Genomic DNA, 21,286 nt, shown 5'->3' with positions numbered 1-21,286 from the left:
TCCATCACTCCATTGGGCCTCCTCAGATTCGTCCGTTGTCTCAGATCCTGGGTATTGATGAAGACTGCTGCCGCCTCCTAATCTTCTCGCCGGCTCTGTCGCGGTGTCTGCTCCAGCCATGCACACATCCTCTCACTTGCTCCTTGGAAGCGCACGGGTATTATTAGATTTGGTGTTTCTCCGGGATTTTGTGTGGTGTCCCGGCGATTTCAAGACGAGACGAGCCCAGCTCTTGACTCGCTACGAAGCATCAGGTGGTGGGGTATCCTATTGCGCGTTCATGTCGCAGAACTTGAGGACTTCTTTACTTCTTGGCCGGTGCCGGGGGTGCCTTGACGTTGTTTGACAGCCAGGCCAGACCCTCCAGGAGGCCCTCGCCGGTGGTTGCACACGAGGGCACGACGTACCAGACCTTGTCTTTCAGCTTGGAGAGCTGCAGGGCATCGGTGACTTCTTGGGGTTTCATGGCTGCAGGTGGGCGAAAAGAGTTAGCATAAGACGAATGGGTGGCAGGGCGAGCGAGAGATGTCTCGTACCATCCTTGATATCCTGCTTGTTGGCGAACACCAGTAGCAAACTATCCTTCATTTCCCGGTCATTGATGATGCGATGGAGTTCCTGCTTGGCTTCCTCGATTCTTGCCCGATCCGACGAGTCGATGACGAAGATGAGACCTTGGGTACCTGTACATGCCCGCACGTTAGAGGTCGTTGTAGCTGAAATGATCGCAAAGCCCTTGTGTCACACTGCAACATCCCAACCCGTTGCGCGTGGAATCGGACTTCCCACAGGCCGGCTGCACCGACAAGCTGCTGGGCGCACTGCACGGCGCGTGATCCCCTGGGTTTTTTCTCTTTGTTTTCTTCCACTTACCACTGAAGTAATGGCGCCAGAGGGGCCGGATCTTGTCCTGGCCGCCAACGTCCCAGACGTTGAACTTGACGTTCTTGTAGGTGACGGTCTCGACGTTGAAACCGACGGTGGGGATGGTGGTGACGTCCTGGCCGAGCTTGAGCTTGTAGAGGATGGTCGTCTTGCCGGCGGCGTCGAGGCCGAGCATGAGCAGTCGCATCTCCTTGGATCCGAAGATCTTGCCCATCATCTTGCTGAATTGGCCTCCCATGGTGACGGACTGGCCGGCGCGGTGCGGCGCGAATGCGACGAGGGAACGAGTGAGGTCCGACTGACGGTCGGAATTTCTGGGCGGACTGCACGGAGGGACGATCCGTACTACTGGACGTGGCGGCAAGACGGGGCAGCAGCAACGGAGCTAGGTGATTCCGCCGGGATTGGTCGTCTGGTCGTCGTCGTTGTCGTCCTTGTCGTCGTCGTCGGCTTCTGGAGTGATGGGACTGGCAAGGCGAAGGGGGAAAGGGGAGAAGGGGTTAGGGGGAAAAAAAAGGGACCAACCCCAAAGTCCCGGGGGGTCCTCTGCGAGGTGGGTTTAGTGATTTGATGCCTATCGGGGGGGAGATTAGAGATTTGAGAACCGTTGCGTTTTAGTTGGTGGTACCTAAACCAAGCTGGGCAGATAGCGCGCCGCGAGAAAAGAAGGGATTGAGAAGGCCGCCTGTCGAACCACGCGTGTCACCACGGTCAGGTACAATGTCAAAACGTCCATCAAACGTTGTGCCAAGGTTGAGGTCACGGTCACGGTCAATACCAACCTTCAACGCCTGGGTTGCGGGAAACATGTGTTTGGTTTCTGGCTCTTTGCTCGTCCTACGTTCCACCGCCTCACATGAAGGAGCCGACAAGCACCAACTTCCGCCTTTACGCCCCATACGCCCCCTACTGCTGCACAAGGGCGGGCGGTCCATGCCATGGCGTGCACCGTGGCTTGATCAATCGCGACTTAACATGCACGCCCGTTCTGGGATATGGTACTATGTACAGCGTAGCGTGGACACATGGGGATCGTCAGTCAGGGGGTTTTCCAGTGGCTCCTCTTGTACTCCGCAGCTGTGCAGCGGGCGGGTTGCCTGCTGTGGATATGTACACAGTCTATTTCAGGCACAGGGATCGCCTGCACATACCTACATTAAGCTTGCAACTAACAAACGAAGGCCACCAACGCAGGTACCAGGCATCCTGACAGCCCAGAATAATATGCCGACCGAGCGCCCGACAGATAGGTAGCCCCCAGCAGTCCAGCGGCCCCCTCCTTGCCTCCCTTCCGAAAGAATTGGATGGGATTTTTAGCATACATGCGTTTGTCCGCACCGCCAAGCGTTTGGGGTCTGGTGGTTTGGTGCCTCTTGTGCTTCGCGATCATGGTGTTCGAAGCTTCCAAGATTGCCCCGTCGCGGCCAGCGGCACAAGGCCATCCATTTGAGACCCGTACTAGGCGGGCGCAGCTAGTTCCACAAGTCAACAGCTCGTTTCAATCAGAGCTTCAGGAACGTGTGGACGTTCTTGGTCTTGTCATGCCTTGTCACCTTGACGTCGAACGCGCGCCTTATCTGTGCATGCTGCTCGGGCTTTTATTTTAACCACGACACTCCACTGTGGGTTACATTCTCAATCTGCCCTCCAAATAAGTGCCTGCTTGTTTACCCGCGCTGTGACCTTCTTGAGATCCACAGGGGCAGAAATCAAAATTAGTGCAGCCTCTTGGACCCGTCTAGCGTGGGACAATGCCCACGATTCTGGGGAATTAGGTAACCTCGTTTTCCTTAGTAAGGTACTGAAATCCTCTGGTACACCGTTGGTCCAACTATATCGTTGAGCTGAAACACTTTGGCTTATGTAATTGCTCAACGTCACTTTGTCTCAGAAGCTCAAACTCCATTGAAAAGTCCGGAGTTGCAGCACCAAGTAACGCGTCTCATAAGCTTTTATCAAACTCACTTCATCCGTCTTCTTGATAAGGCGCATAGTCAGGATATTGAAGCCCTTTGATAACGAGCAACTCATTAACCCGTCAGTTTCTGCAAGTCCTAGGGACCAGCAAGAGGTCGCTATACTGCTGTGTTATGTGGCCCGACTCCTATAGCAATAAAAGGTAACTGGCATCACCACCCTTTTTGCCAGTTATTCAAGTTAGTAGTCATCGAGGGCTCTGTTATGTAGCTCCATAGCCTATTAAGGGTGGCTTGACAATGAGGGCGTATTTGAATACTTCTTATGAGGGCGGTTAATGGCGTACTTTGTCTTCTCTAATTCGATTGAGACAGCGTCTCTGAAAAGTGTACACCGTTCTTTACTATGCTGGCTACATTTGCCACGCGCAACTCTATCAGCCCTGACAGACTTTTGTCCTGGGGCCGCAATTAATTACATGACCTATCAGGTTAGGAGAATAAACTAGCGATGGTAAACATAGCACATAGGACACAGCCTCCGGTCTTGCTCTATTCGAATTAATGCACAGGTTATCGGCAATGCGATGTCCCATCCACACTAATGGTGTATTTTATCGCTTGACCAAGTTGAAGATACCTTGAACCATTGGCTCCCTCGAGAGTGGTCTCATGCCAGTCAAGCTTGAGCCATCGAAGTTCAACTGAGCTAGCAAGCACGATTACGTTGGGATTCCCTGATATATTTTTTTACCCATGTTAGGTACGAAATGTGGGCTTGGACAAGACCTACCCCGAGGCAATAAGCGCCCCGCGCATGCGCAGCTAAGGTATACTAGGGTCCGCGGCGAGTGCAGGGGGAACACATCGAGAGCCCATCCAATCCTACGATATGCACAGCAGAGGTGACCCTGGCTCCGGTTGATAACGAGCTGCCATGTGACCCCCAAATAAATAAGCAGTCGAAGTCATCGCAGATGCTACGTGGCGTCACTACGCCGCCATAACTCTAACCTATTCTTTTGATAAGCGGTATGCATTTCAGAGCTGCATTCGTGTCTCTCGTACCGGCGGTCCATTGCCTGGACGCGGTAAATTATGGTGCCTTCACTCAGACAGCCGCGTTCTCGATTGCGAACCAACTGAAGATTTTCGAGCGCATCGGCTTAAACGTGACCTATCTTCAGATTCCAAATTCAACCTTCGCATACCCCAACTTGCTGAACGGTGGCTATGATGTCCTGACCGGAACGATTGACAACGTGGTGAACCTTAGGTTCAACCAGAAAGCCAGCCTTACGGTTCTTGGTCAAGTAGATTCCGGCCCCGATATTGTCCTGGCAGCCACGCCAAATATCACAAATGTGCATCAGCTGAGGGGAAAACCTCTGATGGTCGACAGCCCAACCAGCGGTTACGCATACATCCTGCGGAAGATCCTCAGTTTGTACGGGCTGAAGCTTGAGAATGGAGATTACTTTTTTCAGGTGACAGGCTCCACTGCTTAATGAAAGAGCCACTTCGTGAATTGCTACTGAACCTAGATGCAGGCGGCTGGCAGCACAGCACTTCGGTACAAGTACCTTACTACTGGGTCTCTTCCAAACGGCACGACTGTATATGCCACCATCCTTACATACCCTTTCACCCAGCTCGCCCAGGGGTTACTCCCTGGTGAGCGGCCCATAATACTGGCTAGGGCGTCCGATTTCATCGAGCCATTGTCCAGCACTGCAATCACTGTGGCCGAGTCATCACTTTCAAATGGCCCAAAGCGGAACATCATCAAGCGATTCGTTGCCGCCTTGTACGCGTCTGGTTCCTATCTTGCTGCAACGGAGAACGAAGATTGCGCCGTGCAAGCTATTATGAAACAGCTAAATGTCACAAGAGAGGTAGCGCAGCTTGAGTATGTGGCTGCGACCAGCCCAATCAGCGGCGAAAGCACAAATCCAGAATCGAATCTTAATGTAAGCAAACAAGGTCTCTGGAATGTGATTGATGTCAGGTCGCAGTTCGGCGGGTTTGCCACCATCGCCAACGGGGAAGGGTTCGACTTTGTGGAAGCGACTCAGCCAGGGGTTGGAAACATGATTGATTACAGTCTTAGAGACGACGTTCTCAGAACTTATGGAATGTGGATGAAGGATACTATGAATATAGGTATACGACTCTGTGATACTTTCTAGGCGTAGTGTACAGCGCAAAGATCAAGGGGAAAAAGTTTCAATTATATAATAGCGGTTTCGATCTCGTAGGGTAGGCATAGGAAGCATACAAGTGTCGATGCTTGCTGGCAAGTTTACAAATTAGACGCCTAGGGTATTTGATCCGAAAGATTCACTCTGCTGCTCCAACCTCATCCGAACTTATCCGTAATTAGGATTCTTCTTCTTTTCCATCAACCTAGCGTTCTTTTATTACCGCCTTGTTCGAGTACATGAATACTTCCAGTGTCTTTGTACTGGGAGGTATATACTAGAGCTTCTAGCCGTGACATTATAAGAAACCTCTGAATCCTGAATACAGCCACATTCTACCGCATCATTAAGGTTGCAAGCGGCGAACTAAATGGTTGTTACGAATGAAGCGTAGCTGCTAGCCCAATGTTGATTTGATTCAATCTACATGCTGTTCCGTAATATGCAAGAAGAACTGGGCAATCGATGTATGAGACAGCCCATCAGAGATCACTCAACTGGAAAAGCAAGGGGTTATAAAACTGATTTGACAGTGTTGGTAGTATAAAGTGTTCATAATACAGGACGGATAATCGGTGTAGATTTGGACATCGGCAGAGTTTCATCTGACGTTATCTTCAAGAGCAATGCCTCCATTCCTACCTGCGAATTTCTCTGAGATTACGAGTTGACAAGTATTTACGGAGTCGGAAGCTGGTACTAGAAAACACAAGTATTATTAATGATCATGCTTGAACTACCCATTCCTGGCCCCTGCGGCTACTCCTTCTCACAACACCCCTTTGTTCCAACCTCCATTACACCTTGGAATGGGAGCTATCCGAGCTTGCTTGCAGTTGCAAGCTTACATGTAGGTGAAAAGACTCATGGCATTTGATCCTCCACAATAGGTAGTTGAGTCGCCAGCACACGCAATGTTGCAACCGGCACCAACGGCAGAGGCTCCGTTCTGGATAGAATTGCCGCAGAAGCACTGAGTGCCATACTCGGTGGCCGCGTACTTGTAACCGTTGGCCTCGCACGTAGCCTTGCAGTTGTCATTGGTCACACCCGCGATGTTGTAGGAAACGCTGAGCGTGCGAGCGGTGGTTGAATCAGAGTAGCATCCGACCTTCTGCCAGCGGGGCGTGATGATGGACACGCTGAGAGTTCCGGCGCCACCACAGATCTGCGTGCTGTTTCCGGAGCAGGCCTTGTTGCAGCCTGAGGGATCAACCTGTGCACCGCCATTGGAGATGGTGGTACCGCAGAAACACTGGTTGCCAAACTCAGTACCAGAGTAGTTGAAACCGGCCGCGACGCACGCAGCTTGGCACCTCTCGATCGTGTTGCTGGCAACGTTCATGCTGGTAGTAAGGGTTCGGGCGTTGCTCTGGTCAGAGTAACAACCCAAGGCTCCCCAAGTGGTGGTGGGTGCGGTCACTCCACAGCTGCCCCAACCACTCTGGCAACCGACACCACAGTGATCATCGTCGCTGCCACAGTACCCGAACTGCGAACAGCAGCCACCGAAACCACTTCCAGTACAAGTCCTGGAGTTGTTGTAGATGCCGCAGATGCCATCGGAAGAGACAAGGGCTCGACGGAGCAGGTCCTTCGAGAATCCAAACTATTGCAGTTTCAAGTCAGTGGTGATCTCCGATTTGGGCGGTGGAATAGCTTACGTCAGCGGGAGCAGGACTGGCGAGGACAACAGTCGCTGCGGCGGTGAAGATCAAGCCGAGGGCATACATCTTGATAGTCCAGTAGAGGTATCTAGGATCTAGTTGGAGGCTAGTGTGGGATCTGTTGCGTGTAAGGCTGAATGCGGTGTGTGTGGACCAGGCATGGAAACGATCGACAAGGTGCGCGTGAGATCCCTTCATATACTCCAGAATTCTCAAGAGACCATATATCAAGAAATTCTATTTGGACAATCTAGAACATCCCACCGGCGCTAAAAAGGTGCTCAGCTGCTTTCGACCACGCTGAATGTCTGTGAGGGAAAGCTATCGGCTGCGCCGAATACCACAGCCCAAGTCATGTGTTTGCAAAGAAATGATCTGGGCCTCTGTGTCTACGGGAATCCGGCCAGCTGGTGCTTGGAACTCACCATACAACAGGACTAGACCCCGGCGTATGGGGAACCCACGTTTTTCCTTTGACTAGTCGCTTCCCAGCTGAGTGGTAGGTTCTACTAGCTTTGATGCTAGAGCCCAGTTGCCTGGGGGCGATCTACGAATACTCGGACAAACCCTCCGGAATCGTGACGAGTCGCTACTTGTAGTTTAGATCAATAGTTGCGGAAGTCTCTCTCTAGATGGTATCCCAGTCAATGAAGGCTCGGGCATTGCCGATTTCTGTATAGAGCTGTTCTGACAAGAACACTAGCTGGGACTATGAATGGTTGACGACTGGACTACTGCTTGACTTCAGCACACTGCTACATTCGTGGCTGAGTCCGAATTCGCTTACCTATTCCCTTTCTGGACTTTGGACTAGCTGCTTAGGCACGGTATAGGCCTACAACAGCTGACATCTAGTCGCCTTGTTAAGCGAACTCGGTCGTTGACCAGTCCGGCGGCTCGATCTCGACACATGGATGGATACCCTTACCGTAACGAGCAACATACTGTGCTTGGGCTTTATTAGACTAGCGCCAATGGAACCTCTACAGCCATATCTAGACCTTTTCTTGATGAATTATCTAAAGTAGGCGTGGGACCGGCCGTTTCAGTCAAGCTCATTGACGTGGCCCACTCATGGCATATCAGCTTTAATACTCTAGTTACCAATGGCTCGATCTAGGCTTCTGCGGCACGACCGGGGGGCTGGAACCTACTAGCGGATCATGGGCATGGGTGCATAGTCGCCATTGAAAGTTTATCTCACCTGCACAGTGGACCCCTACCCTACCCTTGCGCTCCAGAACTTGATCCACCTTGGCGGAAGTGAAAAATACCAATAGTTCAGGCTCAGCTGAATCTAGACCCTTGGGGCTTATCTGGCTCCCTGTCGGCCTTGTACAAGGTAAGCTACAGCACTTGCTCGATATCATTGCTTGCCCAACAAGGGTTGGACTGGCAGAATCTAGGAACTAGCCGCTGCAGTATGCTCGAACGTGGTGAAGGCAGGTTTATGAAGGAATTGTCATAAACCACGAAAAGTGTCTGTTGCAGATGGCCAGTTCTCTGATGTGCTCTTCTCGTGAACTATCCAGGCAAGGGCTATGAGGCCTACAAGCCTAGATTTCTATATTTCAGAATCCCACCCATAGCAGGAAAAACTGCTAGAGAACTCCAAAAACGCCCAAGGATCAATCTACCATTAGTCTACCATCATTAATCATCCAGAATAGAATGAGAAAAACAAAAACATAAAGTTTAGCATGATCCTTCTTGCCACATTTTCACCGACTTCACTACCATGCCTCTCGAGTCTCCTGAACCCCACGTGGGCAACCAGGTCGAATTTGCCAAGTAGAAGTCCTTCATCGGCGATTCGCTGCCGTCTGTCCAAGGTTTGTTTCCAACTCCATCGCTAAGTCAACTGTCAGCTCAAATTCAATAATGTCCCATTATGATTGGGCTACAACTGAATACCACTTACGGAAAATAGCCATTAGTAGATCCCACGGCAACGTTTAAAATCAAATAGAAATCCTGGTCAAAAGGCGAATTCGCTCTGCCTGTCCAGCTCCACGGATCCGTAGGAGCCGTACCGTTCACAGTGTCGTAGGCAAACTCGCCATAGGTCCACATGTTCTTATTCTTAGTGAAATCGAAGTATACAACTTGCTATAGTCAAGAAAAAGCGGGGTCAGAAACTGTAGTATAGAGTTGGGAGCTAGTCGTTTACTTACCCGCAAACGCCCGTCGAGCCAGGTGAACATATATTTCGAACTCCATTCTAGGCCATAGGTGTGGAATCCATCAGAGTACTTGGTACGCTTTGCGCCCCACTCGCCGTAACTCTTCTGGTAGGCGTCGTTGGAATATGTTGTGCCCCAATGCATCGCGGAACTGACGATGTTACTACCCAGTGGGTAAGTTTCCGCGTCGTTGCCGCGAGACTCGCAAATATCAATTTCACCACTTCGAGGCCAATCACCGTATACATTGTCTTGCGGCATCATCCAGATGGCGGGCCAAAGCCAATCGCCTGCAGGAAGCTTGGCCTCGACTTGTACACGTCCGTACCTGATGGTCTTCTTGCCGGCCGTCGTCAATCGTGCGGATCGAACTGGGTTGATCATCGTCCCTTTTGTTGAATTGCTCACAGCGCTGCAAGGATTGCTCGTAACCAGCTCGGAGGTGCGCTGGTCGCGGTCGGTGCAGGTTCCGTCAGTTGTCAAGTTGACAGTATAGCCATTCATGAGTTGTCCGTAAGTGATGTCCGTGCTCTGCGTTGTGAGTGTCGGCACAATGTGAAGCCCGTCGGAGTCAACGTAAGAGTTGGCGGCGTCGTCGGTTGTCCAATCAAACGAACCGGTACTAAGACATGCACATATCAGCAACAACTCTCAGTCACTGCAGCTTCCAGAAACCTACCCAAAACCATTCATCTGCACCTCGTGGCTCCAATTATCCAAATTCTCGAACTTGTCATCCATGATAAGACAGTAATCATTTTTTGGTACGTCCTTCACGGCGTCATAGCATATGTAGGCGGAAATCACTGATTGTGTTGTTAGTATGGATTGTCAGAATACCTAGTTGGCAATGTCTCCGTACTCAGCGCAACCGACACAGCGGTGTAGAAGATGATGCTGTCCCAATTCATGGATTTCTTGGCGCTATGGAGCCATGGCTTCTCCATCTCGCCGTTAAGCCTGGAGCTTTGAAAACGCCGCCTAGGTTGTCCTATTATGGCCGTTAAATCTCACGTAGTGTTGTTTTTTGTCTATTTCACGTACCATTGTTCAAAGACGTGGCCGTAGAAATTGGCCTTCCGGAGCGAATGGAAGGAATTGGTGTTGCGAAGGGGGGGGTTCTAAACGGATTCTGTGAGATGGTGGATAGACGATGCCCTTCAGTGTCATTCCCAGCATTTCCAGGCTGGGCTGCTGTGGTCGCACCGGTTGGCGCCTGTTGCTTAGTGCTAAAGAGATACATCTTCTGTGCAAGTCCGATAAAGAGATGGAATGAATTCCTACTCTTCTCCGGACGAGTGGGTGGGAGAGCCTAAGAGGAGAAGACCCGAGTCGGGTTTGAAGTGCGCGTTTGAACCAAGGTGATTGTTTGCTTGCAGTCCCAACTAGCCTTACGGTAATAAAACTGAAAGAAAGCAGGCAGGCTTGAAGGTTGATATCAATGCTCGAGATGTTCACAGCAACATGGGCAACACAAATGTTTAAAGGATGGTCATTGCGTCAGGGCGCCTAACGAGACTCCTTCTAGACAACCTTCGGCGCCCCCTTCAAGGATCTAGAACGTCTTCGCTAATGCTCGCTAATGGCCACTGATACAATTTTGTTATCCGCAGTAGCTCTACGCCCCCCCTAAAAAAAAACCACGCTTCCCAAAAGGCCCAAAGGGCTGGGTCGGGTTTTCCCAGGCTTGGCTGAGGCGACCAAACCCCCCGGAAAGGGTCCATGCCGGCATTGAGGTGCCAACGAATCTTGGTTCGAGCTCGAATGTTCTGAAAGTTCAGCTTGCTCCATAATGACCGGGGGCGCTTATCTTGAACCCATGTTGTCAATCGTGATTTGAACCAGGGGTTTTATGCTTGGTTGTGTCTGGGTATTTACAGGGGTCTGCTCGACGAGGACCCACAGATGAACGTCGCGATTTCACCAACAAAAAATCTAGAGCTTAGGCTCGTTTTCACAGTACCATGGTCAAATTCATTCTTGACCTTGCATCTACTGTGTAATTCAGTGAGGGAAAAAAAAGAGTTTTCATTTACCGAGTATGGTGTGAGTCCGCTAGGTAGTGTGTATTCGACCATCACCAGAATAGAGGTCGTTACTCCTCTGCTCATTCGTGTTGTGCACTCTACGGTTTACGTCATTGGCGCGCGTTGTACGAGTACCATGGTAAGGACATAAATTTGCTTCCCGCATTACGATAACAGCCATGAACAAAACCTGATGCAATCTTGGCAGGCACCCGCGCTGGATTGGACATGCCGCCCAAAACTCAAAAAGAAGGCCTTGGATGTACGTGAGCAACGCAGATAAGTAAGGCCTCAGTACTGTTCAATAGCCTGGTGGCCAAACGAAATGAAGGCCATTCACCATTTGTAAAATGCAGTAGGGATCATCAGCCGCAGACGTGGCCGGCCCAGTATATTGCTCCGCTTTCCGACATGTTGCGCTACCGAAAAGAGAAGATCACATCCGAATCCGGTATAGGTCAGTTCCCGGGTCTGCAAGGTTTGTATATTCCGGCCCACAATTTACCAGAACGGTATCGACACCGTAGCTCGGCCAAGCTGAATGCACGCACGCTCGTGTCCGTGTGTTAACTGAGGGTCTTGAGAAACCAAAATCACGGATCTTCGGCCGAAGCGCATCAACACTTCTACTAGCCTTTCAGCCTTTGCAGAAATCGTTTGTGAGCTAGAAGCCCAGGCTGTGATGACTCGATGGTGTCACCCCTGCAATCATCCCACCTGAAACTATGTATTTCCCTATCTTCGTCAGACACCAGGCGCTTACAAGCGCAGAGCAGCGAGTCTAGAGTGACAGGGGAGGGTTGCCTAAAGATAATCACTCACGACCGCCGTAGCCATAGGCATGCCCGATCGGAGTCGTGAATTCGTGGACTCCGGGCTCCGCTCGAATCGAGACCTAGCCGCCAAGGGGTTACTCCAGGAACTTTCGAAGCGAGCTGAAGACGAGATATGGCTAGAGTCTTTATCAGCGTGGACGGATGAGTTCTCGAACACCTTGTCAGTCTGGCTGGACCCTGATGCAATGGACCTCAGCCACGAAAGCTCGCAGTCGCCGGTGCGACTGGAACCCCTGTGTCCATCACTCCGATGGACTCGGGTTCTTAATATCTAGGGTCATGGATCCCGTCCGTTGCGGCACATGGTCCTCGACTTGTTGGACAGACAAGAGTCGCAAGAGGAATTTCTAGGGTGTATCTATCTTTCCAAGGTGATCACGGAACCCTCGATAGTCCTCAAAATGACGACGAACGATACCAGGAACTTGTCCCAACAGCTGGTGAAAACCCAGTTTGTGGAGGCAGATGCCGTTTCTTTGCAAAGCAGAGCAAGCCATCGTTCCTCCGGACAACCTTCCCGCCATTCTATGCCGCGGCGGCCTACCAGCACATACAAGAGGAACCACTCAGACTATGGGTCTTATTCATCCACTCCTCAGCGAATGTCCAAATGGTCCACTGTTGACTTGAGCAGAGTTGGGGATCCCGTCACAGTAAGCATTCCAAAGTTCTCAAATGTTAATTACCACTGAAGAGACTTTGCTGATGAAGATGCCTTGGTAGATGGCCAAAATGATTGCGCGGCGAGCTACTCTTCTTGGCTGGTTTGACGAGGCTTCTAACGACGTTGACGACGACTCATCATATGCTTGTGTCGCTCTCAAAGACTCCCAAGGGCAGTACGCGTTGATGCCTCAGGATACTGCCTCTCCCCTCGTCAGTGCTATTCAGACAATTGACGAACCTGCGGTCATGTCCATGATCTCGGAGATCACGTCCAAGGTGGTTGCGGAAATCACCCCTGAGCAGAAATATCTTTTGGTGGAAAGTACCGGCGCGCGTATACCAGTCGTCGCAGCCCTTGGTGATGTGTTTGTCGGTCTTGCACACACTTCAAGTGCCTGCATTGTCTTGAAGGAGAAGCTTGTCCTCCTGTGGTCTCATGAGCCAGATTTTCTTCTCAATACAGCGCACGAAGTTGAGAGACAGCTCGTCGAACTTGTAAGCCCTGTTGCTTTGTCTTTAATATGCTTTGAACCTTGGTCAGGATACTAATAACATATACAGTCAGGCGTTTCCGGCGAATCAGGCGACCCTACTCCTCACTTCTCTGCCAACCAGTCTGAGTTTGAGAAGGCGAATGATACGACAGCGACACCGAGCGTTGTACGGGGTGGGCTGGACGAGAAGAATGAGATCTACATGAAGGCGGTTGCACTCGAAGAGGGCGAGGAAGACGAAGGGGCGGATGTGGAAGCCAACCAGGCTCCACGACCTGCCGCACGGCTGCACGCTATCAAGATCAGTCTCGCCATCATGCTCGTAATCATTACGCAGTCACTTGGTGTGTCAAAGGTACAATACTTTCTTCCGTCCTAGAGACTGCATACTCATATACTCACAGCTTCTCAACCAATACTGGTGGGATGGTCATTGGTCGCGGTTTGGTCTGGTAAGTTGATCGTACTCCACAAGTTTGTGGTTTCCAAACTAAATGGCTTTCGCAGGTTGTCACTATTCCTCCGTTGGCTCTCTTTTCTCTGTTCTTCTTCATCGTTTTGGTGACGAGTGTGTTTCAACTGTTCCTCCCGGCTTCGGTTTGCCTACAGAACACAAAGTATCACTCTGGTCAGTGCCCTGATCCAATCGCCATGTTAATAGTAGCGTACTGATATTCTGTACTATAGCCATCAAGCCCAACCCGAAGAGACACAAGGACTACCAGCTTCCTCATATTACTGTGCAAATGCCCGTTTATAAGGAAGGCCTGAAAGGGTAAGTTTACCTATGGGCATTTATGGAACTATTGCTTACTTTATCAGTGTTATCGTACCCACAATGGTCAGTGTCATGAAGGCGATCCAGCACTATGAGGAGCAAGGCGGCACTGCTTCCGTGTTCGTCAACGATGATGGAATGCAATGCATCAAGCCCGAGCTTGCCGAGGCCCGCAAGCAGTATTATAGAGAAAACGGGATCGGGTACACTGCCAGACTCCCCAACTGCAAGAGCAACTCCAAGGGTGGCCTTAGCTGGCCATGGTCTCAAAAATCTGAGAACACCCAAGAGCTCGGCGACCTGAAGGACCTTAGCCCTCAGGAAATGTCCAACAGACTTCAGTTCCAGAGAAAGGGCAAGTTCAAGAAGGCAAGCAACATGAACTACGGTCTGGCTTTCTCTATTCGGGTTGAGGACGAACTTCACCGCCTGCAGCGCCTCGAATGTGAGAGACGAGGGTGCACTGACGAAGATCTGACTGCCGATGACGATGATGAGCTGTACGTCCAAGCCTTGGACAACATGATTGCCGCCGATCAAGGCCGAACCTGGGCTGAGGGCAACATACGCATTGGTGAGCTCATTCTGATCATCGACTGCGATACTCGAGTCCCTGAAGACTCTCTGCTCTATGGCGCCCTGGAGATGCACGAGAGCCCTGAAGTCGCCATTGTACAACACGGTTCAGGGGTCATGCAGGTGGTGCACAACATGTTTGAGAACGGTATCACCTATTTCACCAACATTGTTTACACTGCCATCAAATACGGTGTCGGCACTGGTGATGTCTCCCCATTCGTTGGACACAATGCGTTTCTGCGCTGGAAGGCTATCCAGTCCATTGGCTTTGTCGATCCCACAGACGGACAACAGAAATGGTGGTCCGACGCGCACGTGTCGGAGGATTTCGATATCAGCCTTCGGCTGCAGATGCAAGGAATGACTATCCGGCTGGCTACATATCACAACGGAGGCTTCAAAGAAGGTGTATCACTCACTCTTTATGATGAGTTGACGCGTTGGGAAAAGTACGCCTACGGCTGCAACGAACTGGTTTTCCACCCATTGTAAGTTGGTGCTAGTTGTAACCTCCATTTACTATCTGACTAACATCGTGCCAGCTACCAGTGGATCTACAAGGGACCAGTCACCAGGCTATTCCTTCGTTTCTTATGGAGCAACATCCCCATCACGAGCAAAGTTACCATTACTGCGTACATTTTTACCTGTAGGTTATCTTGAGCTATATGGAAGTTTCTTTGGCTAACGATCTAGACTATGCGATTGCGTCTGGTATGGTCCTGACTGCTGTTAACTATATCGTCATCGGGCTGTTTCCAGATGACGTCGATCATCTGTACCAGCCTTCCTGGGGCATCTGGTGCTCGTTGGTAGTTGTTTTTAACCTTTTCGGGTCTGTGGCGTTCTCTATGGCGCGCCACCAACTGAAAGAGGAAACATTCTGGCGCGCTATTCTTGAGGCTATCAAGTGGTTGCCTTTCTTAGTCATCTACTTCGGAGGCATTAGTTTGAACTGCGCTAAAGCCCTGCTCTGCCATGCATTCAGTATAAACATTGAATGGGCATCGACCGCCAAGGAGATGGGTCCTACTGGCTTCTACATCGGCATGGAGCAAATGGTCAAGAAGTTCAAATGGACTTGGGTAATTTGCCTACTGTTGGCTGCAAGTAAGTCACGCACCCTTCCAATCTCCTTCGAGCACACGAAACTCACCTAGTTTCAGTGATGATCTACTTCGCTGTTGGCGCACCTTGGGGATGGACTATCCACCCTGGCACTGATTCAACGGCAACTATCGCTATAGTCCCGCTCGCCATCCAAATTTGCAGCGCAGCCTTCCTACCATTCTTCTTGGGTCTCAACTAGACATACTGTTAATTCGATTTGGTTAATCTGGAACTGGATAATCTACCGAGGCAGAATTAGTAAAGGAACTGTTTGGGCGTCATGGGATTAGAGGATAGATTAATTGTATGACCCAGGTATCAAGCCCTTGGTGTTTAATGAATATATGCAAAATTATACCCATTCAAGACATTGAACTGAGTTAGAAGTCAACAGAGAGAATGACGCAGATCCTTGGTATGACTATAAGCTTGAAAGGTGCTATGATCTTTCTGAATACCGTGAGGAACCAGAGCCCGGGCTTAGAAAATCTTGTCTATCGTGATGAGTCCACGATATGGTATGTGTTGTCGTCAATGCTGAAGCACAGTCGCCTGGAGAAATTTTCAACAGCATCTCGTAAGGCTTTTATCAAACGTGTACAAGTACCCAGACGTCACCCATCGCGTCGTGCGTCGCTACCCAATTTTACATAGGCTCTCATAACAACAATGCGCGTTTGATTACCAGGTTGCCAAGGTGGAAATCAAGATGTGGAAGCCAAGAAGAGGAGATAACCAATGCTGTCCATGCGGTTGGTGTCTATGAATCTGGCGCCGCGCCACCCGCAGCAAAATGCGGACACGGGAAGGCTGTATAAAAGGGGCCAAATGGGAATTTCCACCTAGCCAGTCCAGTGAAAACTGTGCATAAAGTACCGTGTCTTGACGCTGCATGTGAGTTGGAACATGGACTCCATTTCAAAGAGGGGTGACGCTTGGGGTGCATGAATATGCGTGTCGGCAGTGGAACGTTGCATTGCCTAACTCTCGACAACAGGCAGAATACCACAGTAACTAAAGATCGACAGAAGCGGGGGACTCGGAGACTCAACAGTCGGAACCGCAGGAAAACCAAAATGCTTATCCCTTGACATACACCCTATTGGAATTGGTTGACTAACAAGGAACACACGTTTAGTGTCCATTTTTGGTTCTGAATAATCGCATCAATCTTTCCTATGGCAGTCGAGGACAGTTCTCGGCATCCGCAAGATCCTCAATGGTCACTCAGATCCTGTGACCAAAAAGATAAACACCACGTATCAACATCGTTGAATTACTGGAATGATCCTGGAGATGGCTCTCGCCCAACGCCCATCTTCATTGGCAAGAGCAGAGTCACTAACGAGCGGCCAACTAAGCCTTATCCATATCAAGTGTCGGATATTAGTGGAGAGGAAGACCAGTACACGCTTGATAAACATGGGTTTCAGTACTGTCGCCACGTGTCCGCGGAGAAGGATTTTACCGACAACTGCAGCGTTGAGGGTGCCTATTACTCTGAATGCAGAGAGCTTTTGAAAGAGGTCACAGGAGCTAGCCGCGTCCATATTTTCAACCACAAGGTTAGACGAGGTCCGACGCAATGGCATCACTTGGGACTGAACAACCTGGCGAACCGAGGCCCTGTCACTAGGACCCATGTGGACCAGTCTTATGATGGAGCCGAGATGAGGCTCAGATGGGAATTTCCCGACGAAGCTGACGATCTTGTCAAGAAGCGGTATCAGATCATAAACATCTGGCGTCCCATCGCAACAATATTGAAAGATCCGATCGCAGTGGCAGACGCGAGATCTGTGCCAGACAGTGACCTTGTTGCGGCTGACATGGTTGAGGACGGCTATAAAGGAGAGTCCTGGGTTGTCAGGTCAAACCCAGTGCATCGATGGTTTTTCAAATACAAGCTCGAGCCCGACGAGGTGCTTCTCATCAAGTGCTTTGACTCAAAACTGGAGGTGGCTCGACGAGCCTTGCATTCAGCTTTTGAAGATTCTTCACACAAGGATCTTGAGTCGAGGCAAAGCATTGAAGTCAGATGCTTGGTGTTATATGATGAGTAAACTGCGATAGAAATGCAGGAGGCAGAGACGCAGAGCCTCAATACTTTCTAGATTTGCAAGTAGTATGATCGGACTGATAGAAACCGACCAGATTCTGACAAGATCGGCGTTTTGCAGAAATAGACCTACGGGCTGGAGAACAACTAGAACGTGAGACATAAACCGCTAGGTAGGATGACAATCTTTGATGGTATATATGCACAACACTCTGCCTTGGCCACTAGATGCTGCGTGATAGAGTCGTCTTGCCGCCTCAGCCTGCCTCTGGATGGGTATAGTGCCCGTAGTGGTACTAATAAAGTACGTTGATTACTTCCACTATCAAGTCAGTTTGTTTTTGACTCAGTGGACTTGCCCCGCATGCAACACTGTAAAGTTCCATATACCGTTGATGGACAATAAGAGCGGCTTTGGAAACTCCGACTTGGCATCGAAACGCAATCGTGATATATGCTGCTCTACGCCTCTAGTTGCCCCAGATAGATGAGCCTCGGTCGTCGGCAGTCTCGAGTATCGTACGATTAGTAGACATCTCAATTGCCGCGTTGACCCCCATGGAAGATTGGTGTGAGCAACATTGCGTCTCTCGAATTGGGTAATGAGGGGAAGTCTTGTCTTGTCTTTGCTTGCCAAGATCCCACAGATTTATCCAGCCAAGAAAGATAGTCTGCCGCGCTTAGCGCAGTGATTGGATATAAATCTGGTGTATGGGTAAATGCAGATCACGTGGCTGTGGGTGAGGTATCATCGGCACCCTATATTGGAAATGGAGGCACACTGTTTGACTATAGCTGTTTGTTCTATAAAATAAATCTGTTTCTGCCAGGCTGCGAGGTAGTGCAAACAGTTACAGGACATCCTCCTTGTGCCTTTGCGACAATCTTTCATAGACAACGTCTAACTTGCAGTACCCACCACTTTCCACAAGCGAAACACGATGGCCATCTCAAACGAAGTCCCCCAGACCGTTCAATGGAATGGCCAAATTGTGCCCGTCTACCCAATGGAGACCATCAGCTTCGAGCGACTGCTGTCTCAGGAGCCTGAGGAACTCGAAAGGCTGGTACAATGTTGCGAAACGGAAGGCTTCTTTTACATCGACCTGAAAGGGATCGATGGCCGCAGATTTCTCGAGGACCAACAGAAGACGCTGGAACTTATGCACAAATTCTTTGAGTCCCCAATTGAAGCAAAGAACCAATATGGCCTTATCTCGCCCCATCTCGGGTTGGTATCCAGAACCCAGTATACAAACCGAACTTGCTAACTAGGTCAAAAAGTTACGAGCCGGTCGGTTCACGCACCGGGGTATTGAAGGACACGAAGGATGGATACGAAATGATCAAGGTTAGGAATCTTTTATGGGTTCGACTTGAGTCTAAGCTAACTAGTTGAACTTCATTGCTAGGTTGCTCGAGACGAAATCCAGAAATCCAGTCCACACATCCCCAGCGTCATTAAGAACAGCCCAGATATCAAAGTACTCGACAATGCGATTGCAGGCTGCAATATCATTACGAAAACCATATTGTCCTCTCTCTCCACTGGATTGGGACTTACTGGAGCAGCTAGATTCGAGAACACTCATCGCAACGACCGCCCATCAACAACTACATTGGCCATGATGCATTACATCCCCTCCGATCCCACGGTGGACAAAAAAATCGGACACCAGAAGCATACCGATATTAGCTCACTTACGCTGCTGTTCAGCGAACAGTGGGGCCTGCAAATTCGGCCTCCAAAGGCTCGCGAGTTTGGATTCGTACAGCCAAAGGATGGCTGCGCCATTGTCAACGTGGGTGACTCGCTGCGTTTTGCCAGCGGCCACAAAATGCAGTCGTGCATCCACAGGGTTGTGCCATATGACTACACGGAGCATCGTTACTCTATTGCATATTTCCTTAGAGCTGAGGACGACACCATGTTCACCGACAGCGAGGGCAGGTACATCACAGCTGGCCAATGGCACGACGAGAAGTTCTTCGCATTCACCAACCCCCCAGAGCTACAGGCTCTGGCTCCACCTTCCATGATTCTGGGCGGTATGGAGGAATATGATGATGAGCAGCCTAATCAGGATAATGTCGTAGCAAACGGTGTGAATTCTACCAAGGAAATAGCCATCGAGGCATAGAACACCATGGTGGATAGGAGATTTTTGGCTCCATATCTCCGGTTGATATGGGTACTTTCTGATTCCTTTTACGACGGCGATCACTATAGCGCGGCTCATCGTTTGATGGGTTGATTAAAGTCTGATCGATGGCTAATTATCTCGTCTGAATGATTAAATGAAGATTTCTCGATAATTGCAATGGATACGTGATGCAACATCGCCCCTCCATCAGACCGACCAAGAACCACACCGAGCAGACGCGAGACATATGAGACTCACCGTCACCCTATCAACAACTGCCACCACGCAGTCTGTATGGGAACGAAACAAATTAAAACGGGTCGCTCTGGTAACGCTGCTCAGCTTCCTTGGATGCGTCGTATGACCCTATAGAAATCCGTGACTCTAGAAATGCCCTTGAGGCTTAAGTTAGCAGCCATTTTCTGCCACATCTCAAGCAGTCAATAGTTCATGGAGCCACTTACCAGTCAGTGTTGAGTGGAATCTCGGTGTTCTTATCGTTTTCAACCGCCACGAGTTCTCTGTTGCCCAAATATAGATCTCTTTCAACGCCTAACGATGCCTTGATAAGATTTTCTACCCTATCGCTTCTCAAACGGCCATAGAGTCTCATCGCCGGAGGCAGCTGTTCAGCTGATTTGACATGAGCTAGAAGTGTTCCAAGAGTTGCTGCATCTTCTATAGCAAGATCAAGGCCTTGAAATAACAGTGGGTGGGTGGAGTGACAACAATCTCCTGCAAGCACACAACAAGCAGTTTTTGAGAGGTGCGGAATAAGCGCTGGTACTGCTAGACGCCAATGATTTCTCATCTTTGCCGTGTTAAGCAACGCCTCGAGTCTTGAACTTGGACGTTAGTGCCGTCTGATCACCACCTTGTAATATAAAACTCACACTAGGTCTCCGGACTTGAATAGTCGCCGAAAGCTCTCCGACACGAATGGATTCATGGATGTATCGTACTGGCAATTATCCGCTACTAGTAGCAAGACACTGAGATGCGCATTGGCTCTAACGGGGAAAGCAACAACACAAGCCCCCTTGCTGACCCAAGTCCGACTCTGCGCCATCTCCATAAACTGTAGTAAGCCTTGATCCCGTACTTGGGAGCGATCTACTGTGGTACGATACGCCACTGCAGAGCTAGGCTGGGGGCTAATGGTTCTTCCGACCACCTTTGATCGTAGGGTGGACCATCTACCGTCTGCAACAACTATGAGATCTCCACAATGGCGTTCTTCATTTTGAAGGCAGACTGCAGGTTTGGCTATGTCGATATCGACAACTCGGCGAGACCAGTAGATCTTGACACCAAGTTGATGTGCTCTATAATGCAGGCCAAATTGGAGATCCATGCGATGGATAGTACGATGACCAGACTGCTGTGATTCAAATCGGGAATGAGTAACCTCATGTATGGAGGAGACTCGAATGCCATCGGGTCCATGTACTTGAACGGATGTGAGTGACGTTGCAAATGGTTCTAAAACACCATCAAGACCCCATAAACCGAACGATCGAGTTGCATTGGATGAGTACTGGATTCCAGAGCCAAACGAATGAGGCTTTTCAGAGGCCTCGTAAACAGTAGCTTTATGGCCTGCAAGGGTGACTGCGATGGCCGTGGCCAGTCCGCAAGGACCCCCACCCACGACAAGTACATGAGCTGGGTGATCGGAAGATTGCACCATGTTATTTAAGTGATTATAAACAGAAGAAAGAATTTTTGATGGTGTAATAAG

At 50.0% G+C, this 21,286-nt stretch overlaps 8 protein-coding genes across 8 annotated transcripts; 4 read left to right on the top strand and 4 right to left on the bottom strand.

The window, feature by feature from the left end:
* Nucleotides 1–304: 304 nt before the first annotated feature.
* Nucleotides 305–1,123, bottom strand: JN550_013840 (uncharacterized protein; the record flags this gene model as incomplete). Its single annotated transcript, XM_049312472.1, has 3 exons — nt 305–468; nt 537–683; nt 874–1,123. 3 exons carry the CDS (start codon nt 1,121–1,123, stop codon nt 305–307), a joined length of 561 nt encoding a protein of 186 aa, XP_049164198.1.
* Nucleotides 1,124–3,835: 2,712 nt separating this feature from the next.
* On the top strand, nt 3,836–4,990 carry JN550_013839 (uncharacterized protein; the record flags this gene model as incomplete). Its single annotated transcript, XM_049312471.1, has 2 exons — nt 3,836–4,288; nt 4,352–4,990. The coding sequence occupies 2 exons, from the start codon at nt 3,836–3,838 to the stop codon at nt 4,988–4,990; spliced, it is 1,092 nt and encodes a 363-aa protein (XP_049164197.1).
* Nucleotides 4,991–5,846: 856 nt separating this feature from the next.
* On the bottom strand, nt 5,847–6,735 carry JN550_013838 (uncharacterized protein; the record flags this gene model as incomplete). Its single annotated transcript, XM_049312470.1, has 2 exons — nt 5,847–6,611; nt 6,667–6,735. The coding sequence occupies 2 exons, from the start codon at nt 6,733–6,735 to the stop codon at nt 5,847–5,849; spliced, it is 834 nt and encodes a 277-aa protein (XP_049164196.1).
* A 1,629-nt stretch (nt 6,736–8,364) lies between these two features.
* JN550_013837 (uncharacterized protein) lies at nt 8,365–10,095 on the bottom strand (the record flags this gene model as incomplete). The annotated part of the gene is made up of 6 exons (XM_049312469.1): nt 8,365–8,521; nt 8,591–8,778; nt 8,844–9,474; nt 9,532–9,658; nt 9,715–9,843; nt 9,897–10,095. The coding sequence occupies 6 exons, from the start codon at nt 10,093–10,095 to the stop codon at nt 8,365–8,367; spliced, it is 1,431 nt and encodes a 476-aa protein (XP_049164195.1).
* Nucleotides 10,096–11,720: 1,625 nt separating this feature from the next.
* JN550_013836 (uncharacterized protein) lies at nt 11,721–15,541 on the top strand (the record flags this gene model as incomplete). The annotated part of the gene is made up of 11 exons (XM_049312468.1): nt 11,721–11,933; nt 11,991–12,368; nt 12,439–12,876; nt 12,943–13,230; nt 13,280–13,327; nt 13,383–13,503; nt 13,563–13,650; nt 13,698–14,720; nt 14,775–14,881; nt 14,929–15,342; nt 15,399–15,541. 11 exons carry the CDS (start codon nt 11,721–11,723, stop codon nt 15,539–15,541), a joined length of 3,261 nt encoding a protein of 1,086 aa, XP_049164194.1.
* A 979-nt stretch (nt 15,542–16,520) lies between these two features.
* On the top strand, nt 16,521–17,405 carry JN550_013835 (uncharacterized protein; the record flags this gene model as incomplete). Its single annotated transcript, XM_049312467.1, has 1 exon — nt 16,521–17,405. One exon carries the CDS (start codon nt 16,521–16,523, stop codon nt 17,403–17,405), a length of 885 nt encoding a protein of 294 aa, XP_049164193.1.
* A 937-nt stretch (nt 17,406–18,342) lies between these two features.
* On the top strand, nt 18,343–19,542 carry JN550_013834 (uncharacterized protein; the record flags this gene model as incomplete). Its single annotated transcript, XM_049312466.1, has 3 exons — nt 18,343–18,632; nt 18,686–18,752; nt 18,814–19,542. The coding sequence occupies 3 exons, from the start codon at nt 18,343–18,345 to the stop codon at nt 19,540–19,542; spliced, it is 1,086 nt and encodes a 361-aa protein (XP_049164192.1).
* Nucleotides 19,543–19,855: 313 nt separating this feature from the next.
* Nucleotides 19,856–20,158, bottom strand: JN550_013833 (uncharacterized protein; the record flags this gene model as incomplete). Its single annotated transcript, XM_049312465.1, has 2 exons — nt 19,856–19,940; nt 20,010–20,158. 2 exons carry the CDS (start codon nt 20,156–20,158, stop codon nt 19,856–19,858), a joined length of 234 nt encoding a protein of 77 aa, XP_049164191.1.
* Nucleotides 20,159–21,286: the final 1,128 nt, after the last annotated feature.

This window comes from Neoarthrinium moseri, assembly GCF_022829205.1.
Source record: "Neoarthrinium moseri strain CBS 164.80 chromosome Unknown scaffold147_Wmoseri_CBS_16480, whole genome shotgun sequence".
Lineage (NCBI taxonomy): Eukaryota > Fungi > Ascomycota > Sordariomycetes > Amphisphaeriales > Apiosporaceae > Neoarthrinium > Neoarthrinium moseri.
Note: the sequence above shows the minus strand (reverse complement) of the source record. Positions and strands in the feature narration are given on the sequence as shown.